A 25694-nucleotide genomic window follows, 5' to 3' on the forward strand; every position below is an offset into this window, starting at 1 on the left:
ACGATGGAATCGTGAAGTAAAGTCGTGAAAGCTAATGTACGCTGAAAGATGCTCAAGCAATGCAAATATCTATAACCCATGAGAACCAATATATGGTACAAATAACCCAATGACAACATGAAACATTTTATACAAGCAAGATGCTTAAGCATTGCTAGCGCAAGAGAAGCTGTTGCTGGAAGCATCGTCGTGGATAGCCTTGCCAGAAACATAGAGACCAAGACCACACATGCAGCCACCGATCAGGATGATCAGAACATTGACAATGGTGAGGAAAATCTTCCGAGGGGAAGATAACCACTTGCCCTTGTTGATGTGCAGCCAGTACACACCACCAAGTCCGTAACTGAACCAACTAGCAAACAGAGAGCTGATCAACGACAGGAGGTCGCTGAAGACAGGAATAGCATCAGCAATGATCCAGGCGATGACCCAGCAGGTGAGTGCGATGGCAATCCAGGATCCGACGGCAGTCAAGTCGCGCTTGTGCATGCGATCGGTTCCACGGAAGAGGCGGACATAGATGTACTTGAGACCGATGTGGCCGTTGACAACACCAGCACCAATAATCTGAAATTGTCAGTATATGAACGTGAATCAAGCTAAGAGAGATAACGTACGGTAGGGATGGCAATTCCGTAAGCAACCTTCTTCAATACGGGGCCCGCAGATGTCAGGGCAGGAGATGCGACATCCTGGCCAACGTAGTAGTAGATGACAACCGCAGCCACGGTGTAGAAGATGATCTCGAATGTCTGCAGCATTACCAGAGCCTTGGGGAAGTCTCTGGGCTCCTCCATCTCAGCAAGCAGACCGAAGAAGGCGACGTGAGCGCAGTAGGCAAAGACAATGTTGGTAACGGCGCTGAAAGCGCGGAATAGATCAGTGTCAACGGTGGCCTTGAGGTCAACACCACCCTTGTTTTGAACACCGACTCCAATCATAGTGATCAGCACAGCAGTCAGAATACTGACGAAGGCTATAGACATAATTAGCACGCATTCCATTTTCCAGTGGTTGAATCCACATACACATGCACGAAATGTAGGTCATGTTCTTCATGGTCCGAGGGAGAGAGCACACGAAACAAATGACGAATCCAACAGTCGTGAAAACCATAGTGCAGGTACCGTGCTCGGTAACGGTGTTCATCATGACACTGAAAGTCAAGATGTGACTACCCATAATGAAAATCGAGAAGAGTAGCTGGCCCAGACCGAATAGCTCGCGACCAAAAGCACCAAACAAGACCTCACCGGCATCGGCCAAGTTCTGTATATGGGGGTACCGCGCGCGGAATTGGTGGATTGTGTAACCGGTATAAGTCGCGAGAATACCCAGTCCAATAATGAGGACTAGAGCCGGGGCGAGACCCAGCTCGGCGAGGGTCTTTGGCAGAGACAGAACACCGAGGGAAACAGATTCAGCAATCATAACTAGATCCAGTCAGAGAAAATTCATGTTGATTGTTGCGCACTTTATTAGTACTTACACATTCCGGTTTGCCTAGAAGCATACAGTTAGCATATGTTTTGCCATTTAGATCTCCGCAATGCGTAACGTACCACCACTTCATGGTCTTATATTTGACCTCCGCACCTTCCTCGTTACCAAAGGCATCCTGATATTGAGGAGCAACCTGGTCCTGCTCCATATTCTTTTCCTTCCACCCAGACTCCGAGTCAGTCGGGTCATAGTGCGGTGTTACTCCGTCGAGAATCATGATGTCAAAGCAGAGATACCGATAGGGAAGGGCGTAAGATCAAAGCAACTCAAAGAAAAAAAAAGAAGAGGAGAACCAGGTCTTCTATGTGTGGAAAATTCTTGAGCAGTGTGGAGCTTAACGTGACACCCCGCAACAGTTTACTATGGGAAGTTGGGGCCCGGAATTCCGGGGCCCGGGTCTTCTGGAAGGCTGGTAATCATGCTTATCTGGCGAAATTCAATTTCTATTGCATATTTGCATTATGTTCCATGATCAGGGTTTTTCTTTGATGTCGGAGTATCGATGGATTTAAGCCTCGGTGGAGCCACTGGGCGCGGAAGAGGTTGCACTAAGCCCACTTTTCTAGTTCAACAGCCAACCATGGCTTCGGCATGAGAATCTTATTATCTAACAAGAATCGGCCGTCTCGCGTGGGCCGCGAATAGCCGCATTTAATTTGACACCGGGCCAATCCCGAAAGCAGACTCTTCAAGATGTTACTAAATGCCAAGCTTAGCTTCAGGATGATCAGACAACGCTCTGCTGAGATTTCTTCACTTCAATTGACGTCCATGCAAGCACTTAGAGATCATAGACATACACCATTGGAGCTGATGGCAAATTCTATGACTTCATCTGGTTTCGGCTGGCACCGAAAACCTTCTAGAAGCATGAGGATCAACCGTGGACTGCTTCGGCTCGAAGCAGTTTTTCGCCACAGAAAAAAGGAAGCCTTAGTCAAGCCTTATAACTAAGCTACCGCCTAGAAGCACCAAACGATCTTGGCCATTCTCTGGTTCAGGCACTCGGCTTTTGTGACAGTCCCGGATGTCGGGTTGCAGACCCGAGAAGCTCAGGGGTCAGTGCGAGGGACAGTCGTGTGGTGGATGACTTGTGTCATAGAAACTATCTTCGTGGGCAGTGCCCCAAGAGTGCAGTACTGTGATCTTTGGAGAAAACTTAAATTCCTCGGAACTATGGCAATTTTCACAAGAATTCACCGGCTGCATAACTCGCAATTCAATAACGGTAATTGGATCACACTTTCCACTTTTAGATAATATATCGCGGACAACTCATTACCTGGAAAGCACTCCACCTTTTGGCCCCCTAAAGCTCCAGTTTCTCCAAAATTCGACCCCGGATGACCCCGGGATATGAGAAAACAGAACGTAATTAGAGTCTAGATCCCCGAATCATCTTCTTCCACATTGAGTCGATTCTCGAATGCATCCCACGTTTGGCAGTTAGCATGTAGATTGTCATAGTCAATCAGTGGCTTGATCTCATTGTACCGCTTCACAAACTGGATTGCAAATCCTTCCTCAGTATGCCATCCAATAGTTGTCTGTTTTGAATGCGACGACCAAGTATCAATTTTCAGGCAGCATGGCCGTGTCACGCTTGGGCGGAGTAGCGAGGGTAGTTATGTCTCACGTCCCACTTTCTTGAGCGAGCACCACGACATCGTGGCCATGGAGATGAATTGGATGCGGGACCGACATCGACATTTCGATGACAACATAGGTCCACACATTGTTGTGGGGAAGCTCAACAACACCACTGGTATTAGTCCAGCTGCGGTGACCACGGTAGACTCCCCAAAGTGTTGAGTCCGTCCAATTTACATGCATCGATGTTGAATTGAGCTTCCACCGGTAAAGACTGCCTCCGTTTTTACCCAGCGACACTGCCTCGGACTTGTTGTAGAAAGGACTGAACACTGTTTCCGAGACAATCGGGGTTAAATTCGACATGTCCTCGTCAACACAGCTGTCGGTAAAGCTGTAGCCAGTGGTAGAAGGCGTTGAGGCGAGCCACCGTAGTATATCATTCCCATGACGTTGGTTGGGTTCGCGTTTTCCGAGCAGGCATTCTGGGGTGTCACACGTAGCCTGAAGTTCTTGGCGACCGACACTTGATCGACTTTACCAATAACGTTGTATCGCTGACCTAAATCGTCGTTAGCATAGAAAGTTTGGGTAAAGTATATATCAGGCTCACCCATAGCTATGTTCAAAACGTTCGTCTTGTATGGCTGGATTGGTACAAGGCCATTGGCAATGACTGTCATGGTGTGTGTGGTTGTCGATAAAAAATTTGAAGCGCGTATCACAGGCAGCGGTGACTAGCCGCAGTCAGTAAGAAGTTTCTGCCGTGAACGAGGCATTGAAGCGAGTTCCAGTTTGATTCACAGTACCATCAGTGCCGAAGACATTTGTTCCGTTAATCACGGCAGTAGCAAGAGTTGGCGGCGCGTACTTCTGAACAGTCATGAAGAGCTGATCCACGGTATTGTAATCCCAGTCATTCAAGATAATCACTCATTATCTTCATCGTAGTTTGCACTGGCTGGTCCATTGATCACAATACCACCAAACAGCCCTTCCCATGCTTGGAGTCCGATTATGACCTGTGGTACCAAGTAGTACCGTATTGAATAGCCCGCCACTTGTTGTGATGGTCTTGTAAGGCGCAATGGGACACTGGGTGATCGTTACAACACCATCTTTCTAGTTTGTGTAGATTTAGTGGATGCCGTGGAAGTGAATGCTAGACCCGTTCTGCAAGGTGCTTAGCAGGCTGTACGCTGTCCTGTCTTGCAGTTTGCAAACTTTGCTCTTGTAACACGGCACATGGGCTTTGTTTCTGGGTGCGATGAGACTGAAGCATTGCAATATCATAGTAATTCTCTCCAACTTCAGATTTCAGCTCTCTCATTACCCAACGGGAGGACTAATGACATTCTTGCCTCGATTGTCATTATACGTCTCTTTGAGCAAATGGACGATCTGTCTAGATCCATAAGGGTTGAATTTTCGCTCGTCGCGCAAAAATCGCCTCGACCTGACCAAGTGGTGTTTCCAGCATCTACAAGACCTAGATGATTTTGGTTTGACCAAGCAAATAGTTCCTTATTTGTGGCAAGTTCGCTGACCTTGGCGTTCTAGGACGGTTCCTCTATCCCGGGAACACAGAGCTGGTAGGACCTAGATGAAGTCGTAGAAAGATGGAAGGCCGAAAAGCCAAGAAGTTTTGAGCCAATTTTTCATATTCTTCTCAAATGGATGAAAGTAATCGCTTTTCGGAAATCTGGATGTTATCTACAGAACATGGTAGGTGAACAATACCTGTCGTCGCGATATCCCCCTTTTTTAAAAGCAGGCTATAATCCTGATATAGTGGTTGGTCTGCAATATTATCCCATAACCAGGATTATTTTGGCTTTGTCAAACCAACCTCCTGTGGTGAGGCTGTACGCAAACTTACGAGGAGGATATGAGGTTGAGGTGACTATGCGATATGCACTTAAGCATAGCAGTTCGCTGATTATATTTTGTATAGAAATATATTCGCTACCACTTGCTGATGGTTCTCGGACTTTCGCAATCCAGTCTCAATGCAGAAGATTTCCTTTTCACCCCAAGCATTATTTGCCTGCTTGGGATGGTGTTTTCGAACCACACAGATCAAACTGCTATATTGGAGTTTAATGCACTATAGAGAAATCACTGGATACGTCACAAAGCATTTGGCGGCGAGCCTTGGTGCACTATAGGACGAATTTGGGAACTGAGGCTAGTAGTCAAATAGCTTCGCAGACCTTGAGAGCCCATAATAGTCCGTTTATAAGACGATAGATAAGTTATTGCAGTCACTTACTGCTTCATGGAAGCCAGGCCCACTCTTAATATCACATCCAAAATCCTCGCATTCATCTCAGATCTGATGAGCTTCCTTACGCCCAGACATGATATTTAGAAAGGGAGAGTGGCAGTGCCAGCTCTTGGCGAACCTAAAAATAAGTTTGCCTCAAACATTCATAGTAGCGCCAAGAGCATTTTGGCGCGCGTGACATTCCGCGCGGCGGAAAAGACTTGGCATGTTGGTCCCCTATCTGGGAGAAATGACATTCAGAGGCTTTGTCCGACCTAAATACGTGGGAAGTCTTCCATGCTCTGTGAATTGAAGACTGTACTCAAAATAGGAGTACCCAACAGGTGATCTCTGTACATACCAGATGGAAATTCTACCTTTCTGATCTTGAGTCCTCAAATGCAATGACCGGAGCAGCTACTTCAACCTGGCTGAATTGTCTTGTCTCTAAGGTGACTTTGAGTCTGAACAGTAAGCCAGTAAGTTGTAGAATTGATTTGCCGTGTACAGTAACTTGACTGTCTGCGAGGAACCGGGGGAGGAGGTTATCTAGGCATTCTTAGATACATATTCTCAAGGCAAAATTAAAAGCGTAAGTCTTGCTTAGTTACGCGTTACGCATATAGGTATGCTTGCGTCTTTGACAGGGCATGTAAGAAGATATTCGGGTGTCGAGGCCACCTCCTCAACCAATTTTTATGTTTCTCCTAACCGCCTACCCCGGGTACGCCGGGAAGGGGGGCGGGGTAAGAAGGGCCGGCCATTCGCTCTTGGCATTACTACACTCTCCTTTCGCAAGCAGAGGAATCAACGCCAAGCGCCTAAAAACTGGGCAGTGCTAGTAGAGCTGGGTGCCCAGAGCGAAGTCAGGCAGCAGGATTTGCTGTGCCAATGTCTTGGAACATCGATAGAGTCCCGTTCTCTTTGTAATCCCGCTCGTACGGCGCCTCTCTGCCAAGTGACTTGTTTCACAGTGATGATTCGGTACAATCCTATGGGTTTTATTGTATTATTGCCCCTTTGTTCTAGAGAATGTACACTCATATTCCCCTGCTGGTCTTAATGCGCTCAACTCCTGCTCTCGATCTCCCTGTCCTATGCCTTTTCTCCGATGTCAGCTGCCCCTCCGCTCGCGTCAAATGAGGCCTGTGATCCTTTCAAGGTGGTTGGCCGCCCTTTTTGCCTGCCTCTTCATACAAAATGCCCTCGCAATTGACGTTAACCCTGATGACGAGAGTAGGTTCATTTCATCCCCTACCTAAGCACCTCAAATGACTTACATGTACCTCCCTGGCAGCCTCCCTCAAAGATGCTGCCAAGACCGTCGCCTCCGCCATGATGAAGTTCTACAGTGACCGCGACTCGAAAGCTATTCCAGGGAAAATGGACGATACCTGGTGGGAGGGTGGTTCGATGTTTATGACCCTCATCCAGTATTGGTATCTAACCGGCGACAGCCAGTTCAACGACGACATCCAGGAAGGCATGTATTGGCAAAAGGGCGAAAATGACTTTTTCCCAAGCAATTACTCCCAGTACCTGGGTAACGATGATCAAGTATTCTGGGGATTAGCGGCGATAACCGCCGCGGAAGTGAACTTCCCAGAAAGAGACAATGAGCCCTCGTGGGTTTCCCTGGCTGAGGGTGTCTTTAATGGACAGATTCCTCGCTGGGACATGAGCAGTTGCGGTGGGGGTCTGCGATGGCAGATCTGGCCCTACCAGAGCGGGTATGGTTTGAAGAATGCCATCTCCAATGGGGGCTTGTTCCAGCTGTCAGCGCGTCTGGCACTATACACGAAGAACGCGACCTATGCCGAGTGGGCTGAGAAGATTTGGGATTGGAGTGCGTCTACGCCGCTATTAAGGAAAAGCTGGGTTATCGCGGATACTACTTCCACCGCTGCAGATTGTAAGGATCACGGTGATCACCAATGGACTTACAATTATGCTACGTATATCTCCGGTGCGGGCTATATGCACAACTACGTATGTCTATCCCTTGTCCCCAACAAGTTGACCATCCCGAGTATTCAAATTAACTGATTTTTTAGACCAATGGCACCGAAAGCAAATGGCTCGAAGGCGTGACAGGGCTGATCAAGGCATCTGATCAGTTTTTCCCAGACTCGGCTTCGAAACAAGTGATATCCGACATTACCTGCGAGCCAATCAACAAGTGTGATCGCAATCAGAAAACCTTCAAGGCCTATTTTACTTCCTGGCTCGGATTCATGTCGCTGATAGTACCGGCCAATACCACGACGGAGGTAATGGCGAGATTCAAGAGCTCCGCTGTCGCTGCTGGCCAACAATGCTCCGGCGGAAGCGATGGGAAGCATTGTGGAGTTCGTTGGACGAAGAAGGCAGAATGGGATGGGACTATGGGTTTGGAGCAGCAGATGTCTGTCTTGGGTGTCCTTAATTCTGTCATGGTCCCATTCAAGGCACAGGGACCTTATAATACTGATAATGGTGGGACATCCCAAAGTAACCCACATGGGGGCACCAATACCAAAGATACCTTGGGGCCTGAACCTATCGCGACAGGTGATAAGGTTGGCGCGGGGATATTGACAGCGGTCTTCGTCATACTCTGGATCGGGGCTATATCGTGGATGATTAGAGGCCAGTAAAAACATGTACGTTTGAAATTTTGATATCCGGAGAAAATGTAGCTATTTTGTGATGTTTTCTGATGCTAAAACCTATTCCCAATGATAGATTCAGCGAGATAGCAAGCAGGACTGGGCATAATCAGTAGTCATTGAAAAATCCGAAGTCCAATGCACGTTTTTCATATTGCAATGTTTTCCTCAGCACAAACAAGCCAACCGTGATTCTACGTAGGGCATGGTTCTGATGCACTAGCTAGATGATTTGTTAGAATCATGACGTAAAGGTTATCAAAGACGAGACGGAAGAGTATTAATACAGCACCGCCAACGATATACTAACTTTTCTCCCGACACGTTTCCTGGCAGAAAGCGTAATTTCGAGGTCCGTGGAGGAATAAGGGGAGGGTGAAAAGTTGGGCGCGGGGACTAGGAGACTTCCAGGATTTGTACCCTGGTGTAAAAGACTATGCTAAAGATCCCACCGTCTTACGCCAAGCAGCATAAATCAAAAAGTATCATGCAGGCAGGCAGACAGAGACCTGTGATGTTGTCACAGCATTATGACCTACAAAATATACGGTACTGTCACTCTGTAAGTGATTCCATGATGAGCTAAAGAGGACACCTAGGATAACTAACGAAAGGTTTGCGCAAAATAGAGAGCAGAGGCTGAGGAGGCCTGGCCGACCTTAAGCGATTAGCAAAGAGGGGGCCCGAATAATCGCAGTTTCTGTAAACTAAAGGCAGATGGTCTGACCCTAGTATAGCTGTGGGACTGTATATTGCAACTTCTAGCAGACATATGCTTTCGTTGATCTATAAATATTCCGGCACGAACACCTAGAAATGACTTCATAAACTCCTACTCGATCTAGTCCTCGCCTAAATACCGAAACGAACCACTCGGTGTCTAATAAAAACCAATCTATAAGAAGCAAGGTCGATATAAATCAAGCTTAGTGAAGATAGCATCTAAGTATAGAAAGATATGCGACACATATGGATATCTTAGGATTCGCAATTGAGAAATGGGTCTAGTATGTTTTTATTAGTGGATAGAGTACTTTTCATCTCTAAGGCATTAATAGTTACACGGCAAAAGCCATACACCATTCTCTATTCACCACTCACTCACCTATAGAACGCTTATCCCGACCATGACCATGGTGTATTTAGTGAGAGAGGTGGTTATTCCCCCTTACACTCGTAATGGACTTGTATGCCCCGCATCTGAAGCAGGAATTTTAAACATGAAAGCGTTTGACCGATCGGAAAAAGTAACCACCGGCCCCCTATTCCCTGGGGGTTTGAGCTCGCACTGCAATGCCTATCCTAGGGTGTCCCTCAGTATGGGCGAAAAGTGGGTCAGGGGGCGTGATCCCATTTCGTTTCAAGGTAGGGTGCTTATAAATAGTGACCTTTGGATGACACAATTAACCCCCGAGCTCCGCACCCCAGAACACCGTAGCAAATGCGATATTTACAACTCGATATTTCAACAAACATAAGTTCATTTGGTTTAATTAATCGTATGCAGCTATTTACACACATAGTAAATAATAAGAATCAATATTAGAAAGATAGTTGGTTGCATTACCAGGCAGTAACTCTCAGAGAATACAATCAGTGTTATATTCTAGTCTATCTTGACTTAATCGTCGCTATCAAAGACAGTTTGCAGGAACCTAAAATTACGGGCGAGTACCTCGAAGGCATTCAAAGAGCCATGCAAAAATATGATGCAGAGCTCAGAGAAATCAATCAGTTTGTAAGCTTTCCGATTCTAACGTGCCACGAACAATATTCTGACCACCCTAGATCTGGACAAATCCCGAGCTTTCTTATGAGGAGTACAAATCGCACAACAGAATCTGTGCTATGTCTAAAAGCCGTGAGGCTGAAGGATATAAGGTTCGGCGGAGTGCCTATAGGTTAAAAACTTCTTTCTTGATTGGGTATACTGATAGCTCTGGAGGCAGAGTTGCGGCGTTCAAAGCCGAATATGATGCACTTCTGTGAATTGGACATGGATGTGGCCGTAATATGATAGCAACGAGCGCCATCGCAGCAATCTTTCTACTTGCGAAACTTTGAAGCACGAATGCACCAATGGGCACGGTTTCACCGTCCGTCTTCTAGGCACCCCTTCCGAAAAGGCAGCAGGTGGTAAGATCCACATGATAAAGAAAGGCGCATAAGAGGATGTGTTTGCTTGCCTCATGCTGCATCCCATTTCTCCTCCACCTGGGGATGACAGGTTACTCAGTATAGAATGCAACTAGGAAGACTTTGAAGCATCAGTTTTAAGAAGTCAAGCATTCATTTAATTTTCCATGTTGGGGTAAAAATTTATTACCCCTCGATTGGTCGTCCTGACCTGGAGTGTGTGGATCATACTAGGAGCTTTAATGCAAAGTTAAATTAATCACGCTGATTCCGGGCATTGAAAATCTTAGTGCGCTACTTTATGATAGCCCGGGGGGACCAAGATCGACGCGACGAACCGGGCAGGTATTGCCTACACAGGTGAATATGTTGGGGGTGGCGCTGACAGACGTAGAATATAGGGATTTGTTATCCATGAAATTCGAGTTTGGCCCAGCATCTAGAATTGCAAATTTTTAATTGCAACTAGGGAACATCCGAAGCCCAGGTGATAGGGTGTCAGCCGTTCAATGAATTGTGAGTTGGAGTATCAAAGAGTAGCGTAATGGAAATTAAGAATTGAACGCTAAATCGGCCGCAAGTCTAGCGGCGCTTCCTTCCCAATGGCCGCCCCAGGAAGGCGGGGCGAGACCCACAAATTCGCCCAGAGTACTCGCCGATCTCCAGTGCTAGTACATTTTTGATGGTTCAAATGTGTCATAAAACTACTTTTTCTTCTGCGAATGGTCCTAACAACCTCGGGGGTTCCAATTGATTCGGGTCTGTTCGGGTCCATCAATTCGGAAAGAAATTGTATATAATGTCTTCCCTTTAAAGAATGAAGAAAAGTTAGGATTTGTGATAGATTCGCCCTTATTGCCAATATACCGATGTTATCCGAGGAAATTTCAACTGTGAAGGGAAATGAGGCAATGGTCTCGAAACCAGCACAATCGATCATGAAGCCTGGAGCTTATCTCGCAAACCCCGTAAGAGCCTTGAATCACGTGGGGTTTGGATGAAGTGTACGTACTAACATGCTATCTTCGTCTAAATAGGCGCCTTTGGCGATGGGTGGTTTTGCTACCACTTTTTTATCCCTGTCTTTGGCCATGATGAACTTCCGTGGGGTATTCACACAAACAATCTTCATGGGTGATCTTTGCTTCGTTGCTGGAATTGGTCTACTTATTTCCGCACAGTGGGAGATGGTTCGAGGGAATACATTCTCTTACACGGTTCTTTCTGCATATGGTTTGTCTCAAGAAACAATTTTTCGTATGGCTTGGCTAATTTGGAATCTCATCGTTAAGCATTGTTTTATGGCGGTTACGGAGTAATTTTGATTCCCTCATTAGGCATCGCTGATGCGTATGGCGGTTACACTGCGGAATATCACAACGCGCTCGGATTCTTTGTTCTAAGTAAGTAGCGTGTTTTTGTTGTGTCATATGTCCTTTCACTGACATTTCCCTCTAGTATGGGCGGTTTTCAATCTCTTTTTCCTGCTGGCCAGCTGCGCTCTGTGGGTTTCTCCAATCTAAATACTCCTAATACGAAAGCTAATATTCCCGAACAGGAACATTGTCTACATTATTCTGTTCCTCGGACTTGAGCTATGTCTCATTCTCGATGCTGCATCCAGTTTTGCGTTGGGCGACGGGTTGGTTGAAACTAGTGCGAATCTTATCACCGCTGCTGGTGCATTCGGGTTCATTGCTAGCTTAGCTGGATACTATTCCGTCCTACAATCCCTCTGTGAAGACTCTCTGCCTTTTTCCGTTCCGATGGGTGACACTTCTAGAGCTTGGAAACGTTGGTGTAAAAAGACAGTGAAGAGCGAAGAAGACATTGTGTGAAAGTAACTTTTCGTACTTCAAATGTTGATGTGGATTATACTATTAAAAAAATCTAACCACTTTAGATCCCTACAAACACATTTGATCTATCCTAGACTGACTTTAAATATAAATCGGGTATAAAGAGACGTGTTCTCTTTAACTAGCAAAAATTTGAAGTTAAAGCCAATATAAGCAATGATGCCGTTAGTCGAATATACAGTAGAGCAGAACTAGTAGGCTCCCGATGGTTCATAGGTAATATAGTCTGCTGCATTAGACACGGCTTCTTTAAGCCTAGTCTCTGTCCTCGACGATCATCCTTTCTAGGCAGACTAGGCGAAACCGATCTCTTCGATATCAGATGCCTTAGATCCCGATCGAGTTACGAGTCGGTTCGTGGTATTCTTATCGGGGTAATTGTCGCCATAGTTTATAGCGCTAAATCTAACGGTGCGGGTATGGAATCTTCTAGTAGGAAGTCCCTCACCGTTAGGTTTATAGGCTAATGGCATACATATCGTGCCACTCGTGGTATAGGGCCGAAGTGTTGATGAAATTATGGGTAACGCCCTTATAGGTAGCATGAACGTAGCTAACCTCGTCCGCGGCGCGTTTGATAGGAATCAATGCATCGGATGTGCAGGTACCGCCATAGTCATTGATGACAGCACCAATACCAATGGACAAAGCATCCCCAATGCACCCCGTGGCAGCTTGACTAGGCATGAAATAGCCACAGGCAATCCAGGTAAGGCCTGCTCGAATGCTCGAGGCATTGACATATCATCTGAATGAGAGAGCTTGAGCTCCACGGCCATCATCAAGCAGACATATATTTTATAGCCCAAAATGGCAAGTTGAACCACAACATTAAGGCATCAATCTGTACTGGTCATGGGCGGTACCGGGCTGACAGTCCCGAAGAGATCACTGAAGCGCAGCTTCATCCAGAGCTGGAAGCGAATAAGAGACCCTTCCACCAGAATAAGAAGAGAGGGAGATGCGGGCTAGCCGACAGATTGCTAAAGAGGATCCCTTACACATCAATGAGTGCTCAAAGATTTAGTGAAGGTTCAGGTTTAGAACCGAGGGATGTGAACGGACATGTGGCATGGCCACTCCAACTGTGTTTGCAACCATTTTGGTTCTTGCATCCATTCATGAAATGCTCTCTTGGGGCCTTTTTCCTAACAATCGTCGGCCGCTAGTGAGAGCTCCGCATCCGCTTGACACCGAAATCGTGAGACTCCTGGACCAGGGTCAGTGCACCAGGCCCCTAATTGATTGTGCGGCTGGTCGTGCGTAACCGTTTTCTGCGGTAGAAGCGCGATTGTCGCCAAAAGATACTTTCAATCGGCCGCGAAATCCAAAGCCGCCTGGTCCATCCATTGGCGCTCCAGTTCTCGCCCGATCCACGACGTGCGCCACCCGAGGTTTTTCTCTACACGAGACAGAAACCGTAGTGATCCCTGCTGCTCAGCGGGTTGTCGCAAGCAATATCCAACTGGATACGGATCAGAAAGCCCCAAGTGTTCCATTGAGTAAAGGACTTACAGCGTTGGAGCAAGTGCGAGGCGATGAAGTAGCTGTTTTGAACACTTTCATTCGATAACGAAAGTCCAATGGCCATCACAAGATGGTTGCCAACCGTTTTCTATTTCGGATATTAGCGATGAAACATGACAGGGTGGTGGGCCGGAACAGACTCCTGCGACGCGTCGGGCTCGCGCCATTTCATAATCCGTCATCCGCTGGGACGGCGCATCGGATAATGTGAGAAATATCCTAGCGGCGTGGTAATATTGCAAACCAACCACTGGAAAAGAATTCGTTAGCTTTGCATTGCAGTAGGTAAAGTGCAAGCAAGACAGACCGGCGGGGGGCGACATGATCCATAATTCAGGAAAGGGTCGATCCGTTGACAGATTGGGGGTAAATATCGCAGTGGTTGCCAGGACTTCGGCTTATTGCGGTGCCACTCCTCCACGCAGTCTGCCAGTCGCTGCCAGCTTTTCCGGTCAATGGCGTACCCCGGCGCGGTGCAACATAGCTGGGTGATGCATGCGCAGAAAAATATGATGACATTGGCGCGGGCCGCATCATCATCGCGACGGAAGACCGAGGAACGCTCATAATTCCGCAGATCCAGTTGTATTGGCTCATACTGAGCTATGGATGAGTAGATGGCTTGGCGCAGGAATTGCCAGCTCACTGCCTCGGCCAATCCCCCGCACGATGCAGACTGAGACATGAGATTGAGCAGGTGGTTAGACCCGAGGAGGTGGCATTTCCTGTCCGTCGTCCTCTCGAGCTCTTCGTAGAATCGAAGTACAACCACGGTGATGAAGAGATTATCGTCATAATTCTCTGGTTGATTCAGGGCGACGATGAGCAGTTCCAGACACTCCCCGTGAAAGGCCGACGCTTCACAGTCGCTACGATTTGTCAAGATGGCATCATGTCTGGCAGCAAGTGCCAGGAGAGCTTTCAGCAGCATTGGTTCCTCTAATGCTCGGCGTGGGACTTCGGTGCTGAAGTGAGACTGAGGGTCACAGATATCCGCCTGCTGCCGTTAGGCCACTCTCCATGTCAGTTGTCGGTGGAAAACTCACCACGGCTGCGATCTTTTGAATATAGGAACGAATCAAGTATGCCTCTCGCGGGGACGGTACCGAGACATCGCTTGGTGAGTGGCTGGGAGAATCGTTCGAAAAGACATCGGTCGGAACTGATTCAACCGCTTCTGGAAGCGTCGGTTGACTTTCGTCTGGTGGTGGATATGGCTGCTCAAGGCCGCGGTCCTTGTCGTCGGGCTCAGGGGGCGAGAAGTCGTCGGTCTCGCGCACGAAAGTCACTGGAGGGGCTTTTTGTCACTAGGAAAGCTGGTCATCCCACCACAAGGAGGGCTTACCTGGCTGGGAGAACCCCACCCAGACCTGTTGTTCATCCCAGGCGAGGTCGAAGCGGGCCGGAGAACTATCACACTGCTGGTATATATGGCGCACAGGCTTGAACTGAAAGCGCGGTTCGAGATGACATGGCCGGCCCAGGCGCGTACAGCGAGAGCATGACGAGGCGCCGACGGGCACTACACAGCGGACGTGACGATGCCGACAGCGAGCACAGCCCTTGGTCACGCGCATATCGCAGCAGTGGATGGTTGGTTGTGGGAGGAGAAAATCATACACAGGAGCGAAAGAGAGGCGACCGTGGCGACCGGGATGGATTAGTTAGCGTAGTCCACTGTTCTAAGGTCATCTAGTGAGCAGACCCACATCTGACTCCAGCAAAACACTGTAGTTGAAGCTATCTTATCAACACGGAAGAGTCCAGCCAATCGGCCGCTCTGAAGAGCTAAACATGCTTCCTCAAAGTTCGGGTCAGTGACGGTCGCTGTGGCCCAAGGGAGGTGTCTTCTCGTCCTATTTAAAAACAATCCTATTCCATCCTCCGAGCCCTGTCGTGTTAAGCAGTCCAGTTACTCCTTACAGTAGTCCTTAAAGTCGGCTCTAGAAATCCGGGGTAGCCCCACAACCACACCATGGGTCCACCTGGTCCACGGCGGACCGAAACTGTCTACTTCCGTGGCCAGTCAAAAGCTTTCACCACTTGCGCACCTTGTTCCTACCATGGACAGCAGTCATCGATTTACCTAATATACCGAACCTGGACGTACCCACAAGCACATCAGTACGGGGCTCTAGTATTACCTGAAAAGGCTACGTCTACTATTTTTGTCTTGAAATTAGCCGTGATGGAAGGTCTAAATTACTCTTCCATTCATGGATTATTCCAGTTCCAAGTCTCCAATTTCATCTCGTTCAGGGCTAGAATATCCCATCGCATCGATCCTCTTCTTTATCTCAACAATCACAGTCTACTGTTGCGCGTTCGCCCAGGCAGTTGGCCAGACCAGTATAGTGCTTGCCAGCATGGCGATGGCAACTCCCATATCGCTCACGGGGATCCATCCCAGTAAATACCCGGGAATAGTCAAGTCCAAACAGTCAATTACAAGCCGGTTCAAGAGACATACAACCAATGGGGCGGGTTTCGAGGTTGAGGAGTTACCAGATGCCTCCACTTTCGTTTTCTCATCCACGGAGCCGTTTGGAGTGCTGGGCGCCGCCGGGCCAAAGACGAGATCCGAGACGGTTTTAGCAATTGCTATGCAGATAGCATAGAACCAGAACTTGTAGGCTTCGAGCAGAATGGGCGTATACCACGACACCAAGAAAATATTCATGTCATGTAGCTGCGCTTTATATTTAACACTGTGCTATAATCACGGACGAATTGAAGCTGCGGCACTCACCATCGTTGTTCCCTCCAGAACAAGATACATCCCCAAACAGCTGGATCCGACCAGCTCCATCATCGCTGTCCTGTTTCTTACGGAACACCCTGCGGCAAGAATGTCTTGGACATTTTGGAAACAATCGAGAAAAGAGAAGAAGCGGAGATAGTGCCTCGCTGAAAGGAAATCAGTACTGGAATGTCACTGAAGAAACCGTAACGAAACCCCACCTAGCCCTATCTGCGATGCCGCAACTGAGCATCTCATAGCAGTGGCACTATCGAAATCAATTTCAATCCCGATAAGGGCCAGGCTATGGAGCAGGCGGAGGGTCAAGTCCAGGCCGGCTGTGGACTTGGTGAAATTGGCCAGTTGTTTGGGGAGCGATGCCCTTGAATGGACCGGGGATAATTGAGCCATTTCAACTAAGCCTAGTGTTTTGATGAATTGGAGGCACAGCGATATCTTGAAGAATAATAAGATAATAATATACCAACAGTATCATGTTGACAACCGTAGCCCTATAAGATCATGAACATGAATCAGAGCGCTGGTACGCATGTTCTCCGCGGGAAAGGCAGTGAATAATCAAATACACGAAATACATTATCTGACAGGCCGTACTGTTGTGTAGTCGGTTACGCCACCGACTGTCAGTTCCCAACCCGGAAAAAGAGGGACTCAAAACTCAAGAGGCGCTCATGAAAGAAGATGACTGGGTTCGGGGAGGTGGGGCGATAAGAGCCAAGTTCGGGTTCAGAGTGCGGGGATCTTCGAGATGCAGGAGGGAGGCGTGTAGCGGCGTATCAGGAAAGTTGCTCCTTCGCTCTTCGATCTTGCATGAAGTTAATAACTCCGGCATTTTCTATTCAATTTCAGATCTTCACCAAACAATACTTCCTCCTTTTCTTCTCCTTCTACTAACTTAACCCTCTTGCCCTATTTTGTCTTTGCCTTGAGGCACTTCGACTGTCATGGAGGCCGCCACACACTCTCCAGGGGATGAACGCAAAGACGTCCCCAAGGCAATGAACAGCCTCGATCACAGCCTGCATGAAAAGAATGACAGCGAGCAGGCCTTGACCTCTGAGCTCATCTCCGCTGGCTCGGAACACCTCCAACGGCAACTAGGTGGAAAGGAAATCCAGCTGTTGGCGGTAGGTGGCGCTATTGGAACGTGTAAGTGAGCCTTATCCATAAAAAAAAAAATAACACAATTGGCTTACTTAGTTTCATAGCTCTATTCGTACAGATGGGCGCAAGTCTACCGAAGGGTGGCCCGGCAGGCCTTTTCTTGGGCTTTGTTGTTTATGGGACCGTCATCTGGTGTGTCAACCAATGCTTCGGTGAGCCTTCCCATTTTCTATTCTCTAAGCACAGCGCACGCTGATAAGGCCGTCTTGTGCAGCCGAAATGGTTACCTACCTCCCGATCGCTTCCCCCTTCATCCGCCTGGGTGGATTTTGGGTGGATGACGCCTGGGGGTTTGCGATGGGCTGGAACTACTTCTTCCTTATGGGTACGTACCAGTCCTTGGTGCCTCTGTATTTTTCTTCTCTGACTGAATTCGCCACGCCCAGCATTTGCCATCCCGTATGAAATAACGGCGATCAATGTTCTTCTCACCTACTGGACCGACAAAATTCCGGTGGTCGCGGTTGTGATGGTTTGCTTGGTGATTTTTGCGTACGTCACCTACCCCAATCGCAGTGATATGGCAGACAAATTAATTGGGCGTTGCAGGGGGCTCAACGGGCTCGCAGTCCGGTACTTTGGAACTGCTGAATTTTACCTGGCCATATTCAAGGTCTTCCTTATGATAGGACTCATTTGCTACACTTTTGTCACCATGGTTGGTGGCAATCCGGAGCACTGGGCCTATGGGTTTACCTACTGGAAAACCCCCGTAAGTCGAAGCTAGCCATTTCACGCTGCCTTGCTAATAATCATGATTGAAGGGCGCGTTTGTCGAGTACCTCGCTCCTGAAAACACCGGACGCTTTCTCGGATTTGTTTCTTGCGTCATTCAGGGCTCCTTCACGTGAGTATCCGCTATATATCCCGCTTCCCTGACAGTATGGCTGATGGTATCTATCATGCAGTATGGTTGGTCCTGAGTTCATCTCCATGACAGCTGGCGAGGCAGAGAACCCTCGTAAATTAATGCATCGGGCTTTCTCCTCTTTTGTCTGGCGTCTCCTCATCTTCTTCATTGGCGGCGCTCTCTGCGTCGGGATTGTCATTCCTTACAATGACCCGCTTTTGCTCAAATATATCAATGGAGATGAGGGCGGCACTGGAGCTGCGTAAGCCCCATTCCCCATCCCAGTACCAGCCCTGAACACACAGCTTACCCATGCTCTAGTTCTCCTTACGTCATTTCAATGGTCAACTTTGGAATCAAAGGACTTCCATCTCTGGTCAACGCTCTGATCATGACCTCCGTTCTTTCTTGTGGAAACAACGTTGTTTATTCGGCGATCCGTACACTTCATGGCCTAGCAGCGGACGGCAAGGCGCCCGCGATATTTGCCAAGTGCAATAGGTTCGGTATCCCGGTCTACTCAGTCATCGCGGCGCTTGCGTTCTGCCTTCTTTCCTTGCTGCAGCTTGGCAATGCCTCTGCCACTGTCCTCGACTGGCTGGTGGGAATATGCACTGCATCATACATGATCAACTACTTCTCCACAGTAGTGACGTACCTGCATTTCTACGCCGCTCTCAAACGCCAGGGTATCGACCGAAACACTTTGCCATACCGGGGATACTTTCAGCCCTATGCGGCGTACTATGCTGCGGTGATGACATTCGTTGTGGCCTTGGTCCTCGGGTATACCGTCTTCATTGATGGCCATTGGGACATCTCGACGTTCTTCACCTCTTATCTGATGATTGGGTTTTCCATCGTGGCTTTTGTGTTCTGGAAGCTCTTCAAGCGGACACGCTATGTTCGGCCGGGAGAGGCGGATCTTCAGCTTGGAGGCATAAAAGCCCAGATTGACCTCTATGAGGCATTGTACGAGGCGCCGACGAGAGGCAAGGTTTCGGGTTGGCTCAACAGCTGGTTCGAGTAGCTTGGATTTCAATTCTTGAGAACACAGATTGGTATGTAGTGACTGTTTCCATTGGTTTATTCTATTCTCTATATCATAACTAGTACCATTTCCACTATAAGAACGAGTTCGTTTGAATTGATTTGCCGAAGCCGGTTCTGCAGAAAGTTTTCAAATTTGTAGGGTATGGATGGAACTATAGAAAGTGCTAGAAGGCTGCCTATTCTATACAGTTATATTCTACTAAAGCATCGAGTAGTAAGGCTCTAGGATTTTTTCCATCTTTCTAGTATGTAAAGTAATATGAGATGCATCTCATATTTCACACTTTCATTAAAGCACAACATCATCGGCATTCAAAACCAAACTCGCAAAAAAAAGAGGCTCTCGTACGAACTCATCGGCACGAATAAATTCATTCGTCGTATGCGCCCGGTTAAGGTTTTCCACCAGAGTGACAGGGGTGAATCTGTAGATGTTCTTGGTCAAGGCCCAGAAAAATTTAGTGTCTGTGTTGGCTGGCATCAGGTATGGTGTGACGATAACCTCATCATCCGCACCCAACCGTTTGAGAACATTCTTGATGGTACCAGACAAGATGCGGAAGGATTCGGTATCAACTGGAGAAACGGGAGCTGGCTCTAAGGCGTCCACTCCAAAGAGACAGATTTTCCGTTTATCCGAAGCGCTACATGGGGAATGAAACCCTTCAAATACCATTCCGTGCTTTTTAGCAATTGGACTGATAAGAGATTCGTAGTGCGTCTCAACCTGAGCAATAGAAGTTTCGACAGCCAGGCGCACGTTGACCAATGTAGACGCTGTTTCGGGGATGGCATTGATCTTGACGCCACCGTTAATCTTTCCAACAGACTGGCTTGTCTGGAAATAATACCTCATATCATGCAGTGTCTGGGCCAGTTGCTCCTGGCTGATACTGTCGTCTTGGGTGGCCATGCTCAACTTGCGACGAACTGCCATCGGAAAGCTCGACACGGGAGCATGGACGGCGCCACACTCTAGGAATTGAAACATTGGATTCTTCGGAGTGATTTTTCCAGGGAACGGGTTGCTCTCAATTGCGACCACGATTTCTGACAGGATACCAATGACATTATGATCCGGCGGGTTACTCGCGTGCCCACCAGTTGACGAGACGTTGATCCCGACGTCCAGATAGCCCTTTTCTGCGACGCTGACCATGGCAAAAGTCTGGTCGAATTCTCTCTGGATACCCGTGCAACCCTCGTCCATGATCAAGTAGATCCCGTCGTCCCCATACTGCTCACGAAGGAAATTCGAGATAGGCCTTCCGCAATTCTCGCCACTAATCTCTTCGTCACAGCCAAACGCCAGAATTACCGTCCTTTTCGGTTCAAAACCACTCTTGATCAAAAGGTCCAAGCTCTCAATGATAGATATCAGGTAGCCTTTGTCGTCGGTAGCCCCACGACCCCAGATAATTTCGCCATCGTAGTGGCCGTCATAGGGCGGATGAGCCCAATCCTTGACGTTCTCCGCAAGCACTGGGACAACATCTTGATGCGCAAGCATGAGAATAGGCTTAGCCTCCAAGGGGGAGACGCTGCCTTCCCATGTCAGGATCAACCCGTGCGTGTTGACGTGATCCAGCTTCACGGTTCGAAACACTGTGGGATAGCTGACTTTGATATAGTTCTCCACTTGAAAAAATATATCCCATCTGTCGTCTTCGCCAATGGGCCCCAAGTCGTCATAGCTCTCAGCTGGGATCTGAATTATTCCAGAGAGCTTGTTGATGATCTCTCGGTGGTATTCCACAGAGTCGACTTTCTCACGAATATACTGTTCGACTCGTGTATTCTTTGGAGACAGCTTCGGCACTTGCTGGCATATCCCGGACCCTGTTCCAAGCCCGTACGTGTCCAGCTTGGGTGAGCTAGACGACTGAATGGAATTTTTGAAGAGTGCGATAAACGCTGAAACAAGGCCAATTACAATTGCGACGTGTATTAACCAAGAGCGACTTGAGCTCTTATCTCGCCGCTGATTGACGTGTGAAGGTTCGGTCATCGTTAGAAGCGTTGATTAAGTTAAACAAGAACAATATCGAAGATGGATGCGTGATAGGTTCGGATCATGTAGGACTTCGTCTGGGAAATATTTTGTCGTGTGATCTAGGCTTTAAACGTCTACGATTCAATGAGGTATTGTCAAAGTACTCTTCTTCCCCATATCCATTCATCCCGATTTTATACTAGTAGCTAAGCAGGTATCGTAGGTCAAAGAACCCGATAACAGGATCCAGGTTGCGGGGCGATAGTAATAATGGGAATTAAGTTCACGTATTAATGTAACCTTCTAAATGCGGTTAGATTAGAGTGTTATACCTATTATAGCATCTTACAGCGCGCAGTTAACCTAACAAGTATCTTACTCCACACAGTGGACCACATAGGAATTTTGCTCCGCCCGAAAAACCATGTTGATAAGTTATTGTACCCCTTATAGCTTATAATCTCAATAATGGTAAGCTCCCTCGGAAAGCCTGTTTAGTTTCCCGAGATACAGGAATATAGTCACTTTGAATCAATATTACTTACTTACGAGCCAGCCTTTGCCCGTTTCGCAGGAATTCTAGCAATAATGAAATCCTCAGTGGGTTCCCCCCCCCCCCCAGCCTTTGCTCTCAAACATTCACTGAGATTTATTTATTCTCCGAGGACGCAAGGTCAAGGATAAACCTTCCAAATTGAAGACGTCCATATATATTCCTAACAAAGGACACACCTCTACCAACTGCCAAGATGTTGAATTCCAAGGCATCACTATTACCGGCCGCCAATGAATTCCGCAGTGACACTTTCACCACCCCAACGCCGTCTATGTTGGCCGCTATGACGAACGCGTCGTTTGGAGACGACGTGTACCAGGAAGACCACATCACCACCGAATTCCAAAAGGAAATCGCACGATTGACCGGAATGGAAGATGCTCTGTTCATGCTCTCCGGGACCATGGGCAACCAGATCGGAGTCCGGGTTCATCTCAACCAACCTCCGCACTCTGTGCTGTGCGACTACCGCGCCCATGTCTACGCCGAGGAAGGGTCTGGGTTGGCGGTACTGTCTCAAGCCATGGTGACGCCCGTACACCCGGCCAATGGCATATACTTGACTTTGGACGATGTTATGAAGTGGACCGTCCTAGGAGAGAATATTCATACGGCACCGACGAAGGTGATCAGCCTCGAGGTGACCATAGGTGGAGTGGTGACTCCCTTGGAGGAGATACAAAACATCTCCGAATTCGCACGTGCCCACGATATCAGAATTCATTGCGACGGGGCTCGCTTGTGGAATGCGTCTGCAGCTACTGGTTATTCTTTGGCCGATTACTGCCAGCATTTTGACACCGTGTCAATGTGTGTGTCAAAAGGACTAGGCGCACCGGTTGGTGGAGTTCTTGCCAGCACCAAGTCCAACATCAAGCGGGCTAGGTGGCTGAGGAAGCAGCTGGGGGGCGGCATTCGACAGGCCGGTGTTTTAACCGCTCCAGCCTTGGTAGCCCTAGAGGAAGTCTGGCCTACCATGAAAGAGACGCATGAGAAAACCAAGAAACTGGAGAAAGACTTGGCGGCGCTTGGTATTGTGCCACAAATCCCGGTTGATACAAATTTCTATTTCATCGACGCCAAGAAGTCAAGCGTGAGTATGGATATTTTGTTAGAGCAATGTGAGCGGTTCAATGTGAAGCTTATGGATGAGCGGATTGCTCTGCATCATCAAATCAGCGACGAGGCAATTGAGAACCTTAAGGCTGCCATTGCCGAGACAGTGAGAATAACCAAGGCCTTACCGCCGGGCTATGTCTCCAAGGTTCCGCCGGGTGGGTATGAAAGCACCTCGAAAATGAATGAACACAGCTAGTTGGTGGATCTCAGTGTTTTATATCTAACGCGCAGAGGCTCACTGGTAGAGCTATTGTTGATATTGATGTGGTTTTTTTACTGCAATTGCACGAACTTTGTAAAGTTCGCTCTATATGCCTGAGTGTCTCTGATCAATAGTCAATTATATGAAGGACGGCGTATCTGTGTACGGCCGTTAGGAAGTATCTTTATAAATATAATGCCCGTAGAATCGTTTCAAACCAAGCACCAGATTTGAAGCGACGCCGTACAGTAGGAAAGTACCCTACGCTGGCTAAATATGATACAAGGTTGCGATCTAATAATCTAACTGACATTCAATAACATTTACGTGTGCGTGACTACTGATAATTATATAAGATGCCTCACCAAAACAACCAGAAAAGTGACAGCTCAATGAAAGAAAAGATCAGAAGAAACATAGGACAGGAATACACTAACGAAGAACTACGATTTAACGGGTGTCGATTGATCGACATAATTAAGTACTCTGGGTCGGGTCACCCAGTGCAGCTGCCGGTTTGTAGTTGCTGAAATCGTATTCCACATCATAGTCCTCCTCATCAACATCCCCATCGCTGAGCTCGACATCTTGGAGATTCTCCCCATCATCGATCTCATCAGCGGTGAACCCGTAGTCCTCTTTTCGGACTTTCTTCCAAGCGGCAATGGTTTGTCTTCGGGTAAGACAGAAAGGCAGCTTGGAGAGCGCAACACACCCATCCTGAGTTACTTCCACGGTCTGGCCGATTGAGCTGGCAGTATCAGTGGCCTTGTCCATCAGGATGATATGGATAAAGAACACCATGCCCGACTGTGCCACCACGTTCTGGCCGCGCACAAACATGGGAAAATCCATCCACGTAGGGGAAAAGGTTGCACCCAAGCTGTAGCCGCAACTGTTGAAACGTTGGTCCCGGAAGCCGTTCTCATCCGCAACACGAGCGTAAGCCTCGAACACGTCGCCAATCTCTCGGCCTGGTTTGAGGGCCGCCATGGCGGCCTCCATTTGAAGCATGTTGACCCGGTGCATTTCTCGCGCCAGCTTGGTGATACCGCCAATGGGAATTGTGCGCATAAGACACGTATGATAGTGCTTGTAAGCTGCGGCATGCTCGAGCGTGAGCTGTCGATCGATCTTATCTTTGCCCGTCGAGTAACGGGTGAGAACGGCCTTGTTGCCCGAAACAAGGATATTCTCATTGGCAGGATCATCACCACCACCCTCGTAGACCGTGCCGACAATCTCCCGCCATAGGTCGCCTTCATAGGCCCCGGGTTTGGCCAGCTTGAGGGTACGGACGAGGGCGAAGTCGGCGAGATAAGCGGCCTTTCGAACCTTGCGCATTTCAGCTTCCGATTTGATAATGCGGAGCTCCCGGGTGAACAGATCGCTGTGATCCACTAGCGTGCAAAGATCGTCCACGGCTTCTTCTAGTGCCTTTCCTAGGCGGTGCGTCAAGGAGCAGGAGTCAGGTTCATACCCAATTCGCTTGGATGGCGAGTTGATTCCAAATTCCTTCAGGACCTTGGGGACTAAGGACACGGGGTTGCTTGCGGCGTTGTCGGATCGAATGAGGATATCCCTTTGATCCAAGATTGAAGTGTAGAGAGCCTGGCGCAGATCCGGGATTCGAGTGATCAGCCGCATGGAACCATCCTTGTGGAAGTACATGGCTTGGAAGAAGACATAGCCGAAGGTATCAAAGCCAGTGAAGTAGTAGAGAGATTCTTGCTTCGTCATGAGAAAACCATCGAGGTTTTCTCGCTCCATGAGCTCCAGAGCCCGCTGTTGACGCTCTTTGAACTCAGCCTCTGAAAAGTATAGGGCTTTTTTGAAAGGCTGGGCATTTTTGATCGGTGCCATCTTTGTCTGAAGAGGTTAGAAGGAGGAAATCTAGTGGCTGAGCTGTTTGATTCCAAGGAAATAAGAGCATACGAGCTTTTTTATACCCAGTCTGCTGCCCCTCATGTCGCACCTCACGTTGAACCAACATGGGAAGATAGTCCGCTTGTCCGAATTAGGTGTATTGCTCCGCTCGCTCCATGAGTCTAGGCATAGCAGCAGCCATGTCATGTGAGAAATGCCCCTCAGCGGGGGCAAAGCGTAAGCACAAACTAACGTATTACATCCTAGGACCGCGCATCATCTGAACCTAAGTGAATGCGCAGGGAACTAACCGATTGGGACTGGCGCCTGCGGGCACCTAAGATAAGATACAGCGAGCTCCAGACTTAGTTTCTTCTTCAGTTTAGTACCTTCGTGAATAAAAGGCGTAGGATATCCCTAGATCATCACTACGTGGTCCGAAATACAGTCTATGAGTATAGGTGTCGACACGTCAGCGTTGATTCACCGCAACGCTACCCTTCGTTGTCATATAGCCTCTTCCAGGAGAACCCTGAAGTTCTCCAAGCATCAGTCTATATTTCTTCAATACCACTTGCTGCCCAGGCATCTTCATCTT

At 48.1% G+C, this 25694-nt stretch overlaps 14 protein-coding genes across 14 annotated transcripts; 5 read left to right on the forward strand and 9 right to left on the reverse strand.

Annotated features, from left to right (window-relative positions):
* Positions 1-144: 144 nt before the first annotated feature.
* On the reverse strand, positions 145-1723 carry N7446_013986 (uncharacterized protein; the record flags this gene model as incomplete). The annotated part of the gene is made up of 5 exons (XM_058522725.1): positions 145-570; positions 621-979; positions 1032-1436; positions 1493-1506; positions 1566-1723. 5 exons carry the CDS (start codon positions 1721-1723, stop codon positions 145-147), a joined length of 1362 nt encoding a protein of 453 aa, XP_058366202.1.
* Positions 1724-2888: 1165 nt separating this feature from the next.
* N7446_013987 (uncharacterized protein) lies at positions 2889-3779 on the reverse strand (the record flags this gene model as incomplete). The annotated part of the gene is given in 4 exon segments (XM_058522726.1): positions 2889-3108; positions 3143-3581; positions 3596-3658; positions 3710-3779. The coding sequence occupies 4 exon segments, from the start codon at positions 3777-3779 to the stop codon at positions 2889-2891; spliced, it is 792 nt and encodes a 263-aa protein (XP_058366203.1).
* Positions 3780-3843: 64 nt separating this feature from the next.
* N7446_013988 (laccase) lies at positions 3844-4378 on the reverse strand (the record flags this gene model as incomplete). The annotated part of the gene is given in 4 exon segments (XM_058522727.1): positions 3844-4028; positions 4055-4118; positions 4138-4218; positions 4265-4378. 4 exon segments carry the CDS (start codon positions 4376-4378, stop codon positions 3844-3846), a joined length of 444 nt encoding a protein of 147 aa, XP_058366204.1.
* A 2123-nt stretch (positions 4379-6501) lies between these two features.
* On the forward strand, positions 6502-7998 carry N7446_013989 (glycoside hydrolase family 76 protein; the record flags this gene model as incomplete). Its single annotated transcript, XM_058522728.1, has 3 exons — positions 6502-6598; positions 6660-7351; positions 7417-7998. The coding sequence occupies 3 exons, from the start codon at positions 6502-6504 to the stop codon at positions 7996-7998; spliced, it is 1371 nt and encodes a 456-aa protein (XP_058366205.1).
* Positions 7999-9655: 1657 nt separating this feature from the next.
* Positions 9656-9999, forward strand: N7446_013990 (amidohydrolase; the record flags this gene model as incomplete). Its single annotated transcript, XM_058522729.1, has 2 exons — positions 9656-9748; positions 9799-9999. The coding sequence occupies 2 exons, from the start codon at positions 9656-9658 to the stop codon at positions 9997-9999; spliced, it is 294 nt and encodes a 97-aa protein (XP_058366206.1).
* Positions 10000-11015: 1016 nt separating this feature from the next.
* N7446_013991 (acetate uptake transporter family protein) lies at positions 11016-11984 on the forward strand (the record flags this gene model as incomplete). Its single annotated transcript, XM_058522730.1, has 5 exons — positions 11016-11114; positions 11184-11379; positions 11439-11549; positions 11605-11650; positions 11705-11984. The coding sequence occupies 5 exons, from the start codon at positions 11016-11018 to the stop codon at positions 11982-11984; spliced, it is 732 nt and encodes a 243-aa protein (XP_058366207.1).
* A 477-nt stretch (positions 11985-12461) lies between these two features.
* N7446_013992 (uncharacterized protein) lies at positions 12462-12692 on the reverse strand (the record flags this gene model as incomplete). Its single annotated transcript, XM_058522731.1, has 1 exon — positions 12462-12692. The coding sequence occupies one exon, from the start codon at positions 12690-12692 to the stop codon at positions 12462-12464; it is 231 nt and encodes a 76-aa protein (XP_058366208.1).
* A 348-nt stretch (positions 12693-13040) lies between these two features.
* On the reverse strand, positions 13041-13704 carry N7446_013993 (uncharacterized protein; the record flags this gene model as incomplete). The annotated part of the gene is made up of 3 exons (XM_058522732.1): positions 13041-13470; positions 13521-13620; positions 13651-13704. The coding sequence occupies 3 exons, from the start codon at positions 13702-13704 to the stop codon at positions 13316-13318; spliced, it is 309 nt and encodes a 102-aa protein (XP_058366209.1). The 3' UTR covers positions 13041-13315.
* Positions 13705-13710: 6 nt separating this feature from the next.
* Positions 13711-15152, reverse strand: N7446_013994 (Zn(II)2Cys6 transcription factor domain-containing protein; the record flags this gene model as incomplete). Its single annotated transcript, XM_058522733.1, has 4 exons — positions 14878-15152; positions 14579-14820; positions 13840-14529; positions 13711-13782 (listed from the first exon to the last, which is right to left on the reverse strand). The coding sequence occupies exons 1-4, from the start codon at positions 15107-15109 to the stop codon at positions 13711-13713; spliced, it is 1236 nt and encodes a 411-aa protein (XP_058366210.1). The 5' UTR covers positions 15110-15152.
* Positions 15153-15843: 691 nt separating this feature from the next.
* On the reverse strand, positions 15844-16394 carry N7446_013995 (uncharacterized protein; the record flags this gene model as incomplete). Its single annotated transcript, XM_058522734.1, is given in 3 exon segments — positions 15844-16221; positions 16282-16351; positions 16363-16394. The coding sequence occupies 3 exon segments, from the start codon at positions 16392-16394 to the stop codon at positions 15844-15846; spliced, it is 480 nt and encodes a 159-aa protein (XP_058366211.1).
* Positions 16395-17237: 843 nt separating this feature from the next.
* On the forward strand, positions 17238-19337 carry N7446_013996 (uncharacterized protein; the record flags this gene model as incomplete). Its single annotated transcript, XM_058522735.1, has 8 exons — positions 17238-17442; positions 17502-17609; positions 17672-17782; positions 17844-17949; positions 18007-18169; positions 18222-18304; positions 18366-18569; positions 18629-19337. The coding sequence occupies 8 exons, from the start codon at positions 17238-17240 to the stop codon at positions 19335-19337; spliced, it is 1689 nt and encodes a 562-aa protein (XP_058366212.1).
* Positions 19338-19649: 312 nt separating this feature from the next.
* On the reverse strand, positions 19650-21368 carry N7446_013997 (M20 family metallopeptidase; the record flags this gene model as incomplete). The annotated part of the gene is made up of 1 exon (XM_058522736.1): positions 19650-21368. The coding sequence occupies one exon, from the start codon at positions 21366-21368 to the stop codon at positions 19650-19652; it is 1719 nt and encodes a 572-aa protein (XP_058366213.1).
* Positions 21369-22102: 734 nt separating this feature from the next.
* Positions 22103-23224, forward strand: N7446_013998 (threonine aldolase family protein; the record flags this gene model as incomplete). The annotated part of the gene is made up of 1 exon (XM_058522737.1): positions 22103-23224. The coding sequence occupies one exon, from the start codon at positions 22103-22105 to the stop codon at positions 23222-23224; it is 1122 nt and encodes a 373-aa protein (XP_058366214.1).
* A 483-nt stretch (positions 23225-23707) lies between these two features.
* Positions 23708-25093, reverse strand: N7446_013999 (M24 family metallopeptidase; the record flags this gene model as incomplete). The annotated part of the gene is made up of 1 exon (XM_058522738.1): positions 23708-25093. The coding sequence occupies one exon, from the start codon at positions 25091-25093 to the stop codon at positions 23708-23710; it is 1386 nt and encodes a 461-aa protein (XP_058366215.1).
* Between the last annotated feature and the right edge of the window lie 601 nt (positions 25094-25694).

The sequence above is a fragment of the Penicillium canescens genome (assembly GCF_028828765.1).
Source record: "Penicillium canescens strain IBT 15451 chromosome Unknown utg000011l_segment0_segment0, whole genome shotgun sequence".
Classification (NCBI taxonomy): domain Eukaryota; kingdom Fungi; phylum Ascomycota; class Eurotiomycetes; order Eurotiales; family Aspergillaceae; genus Penicillium; species Penicillium canescens.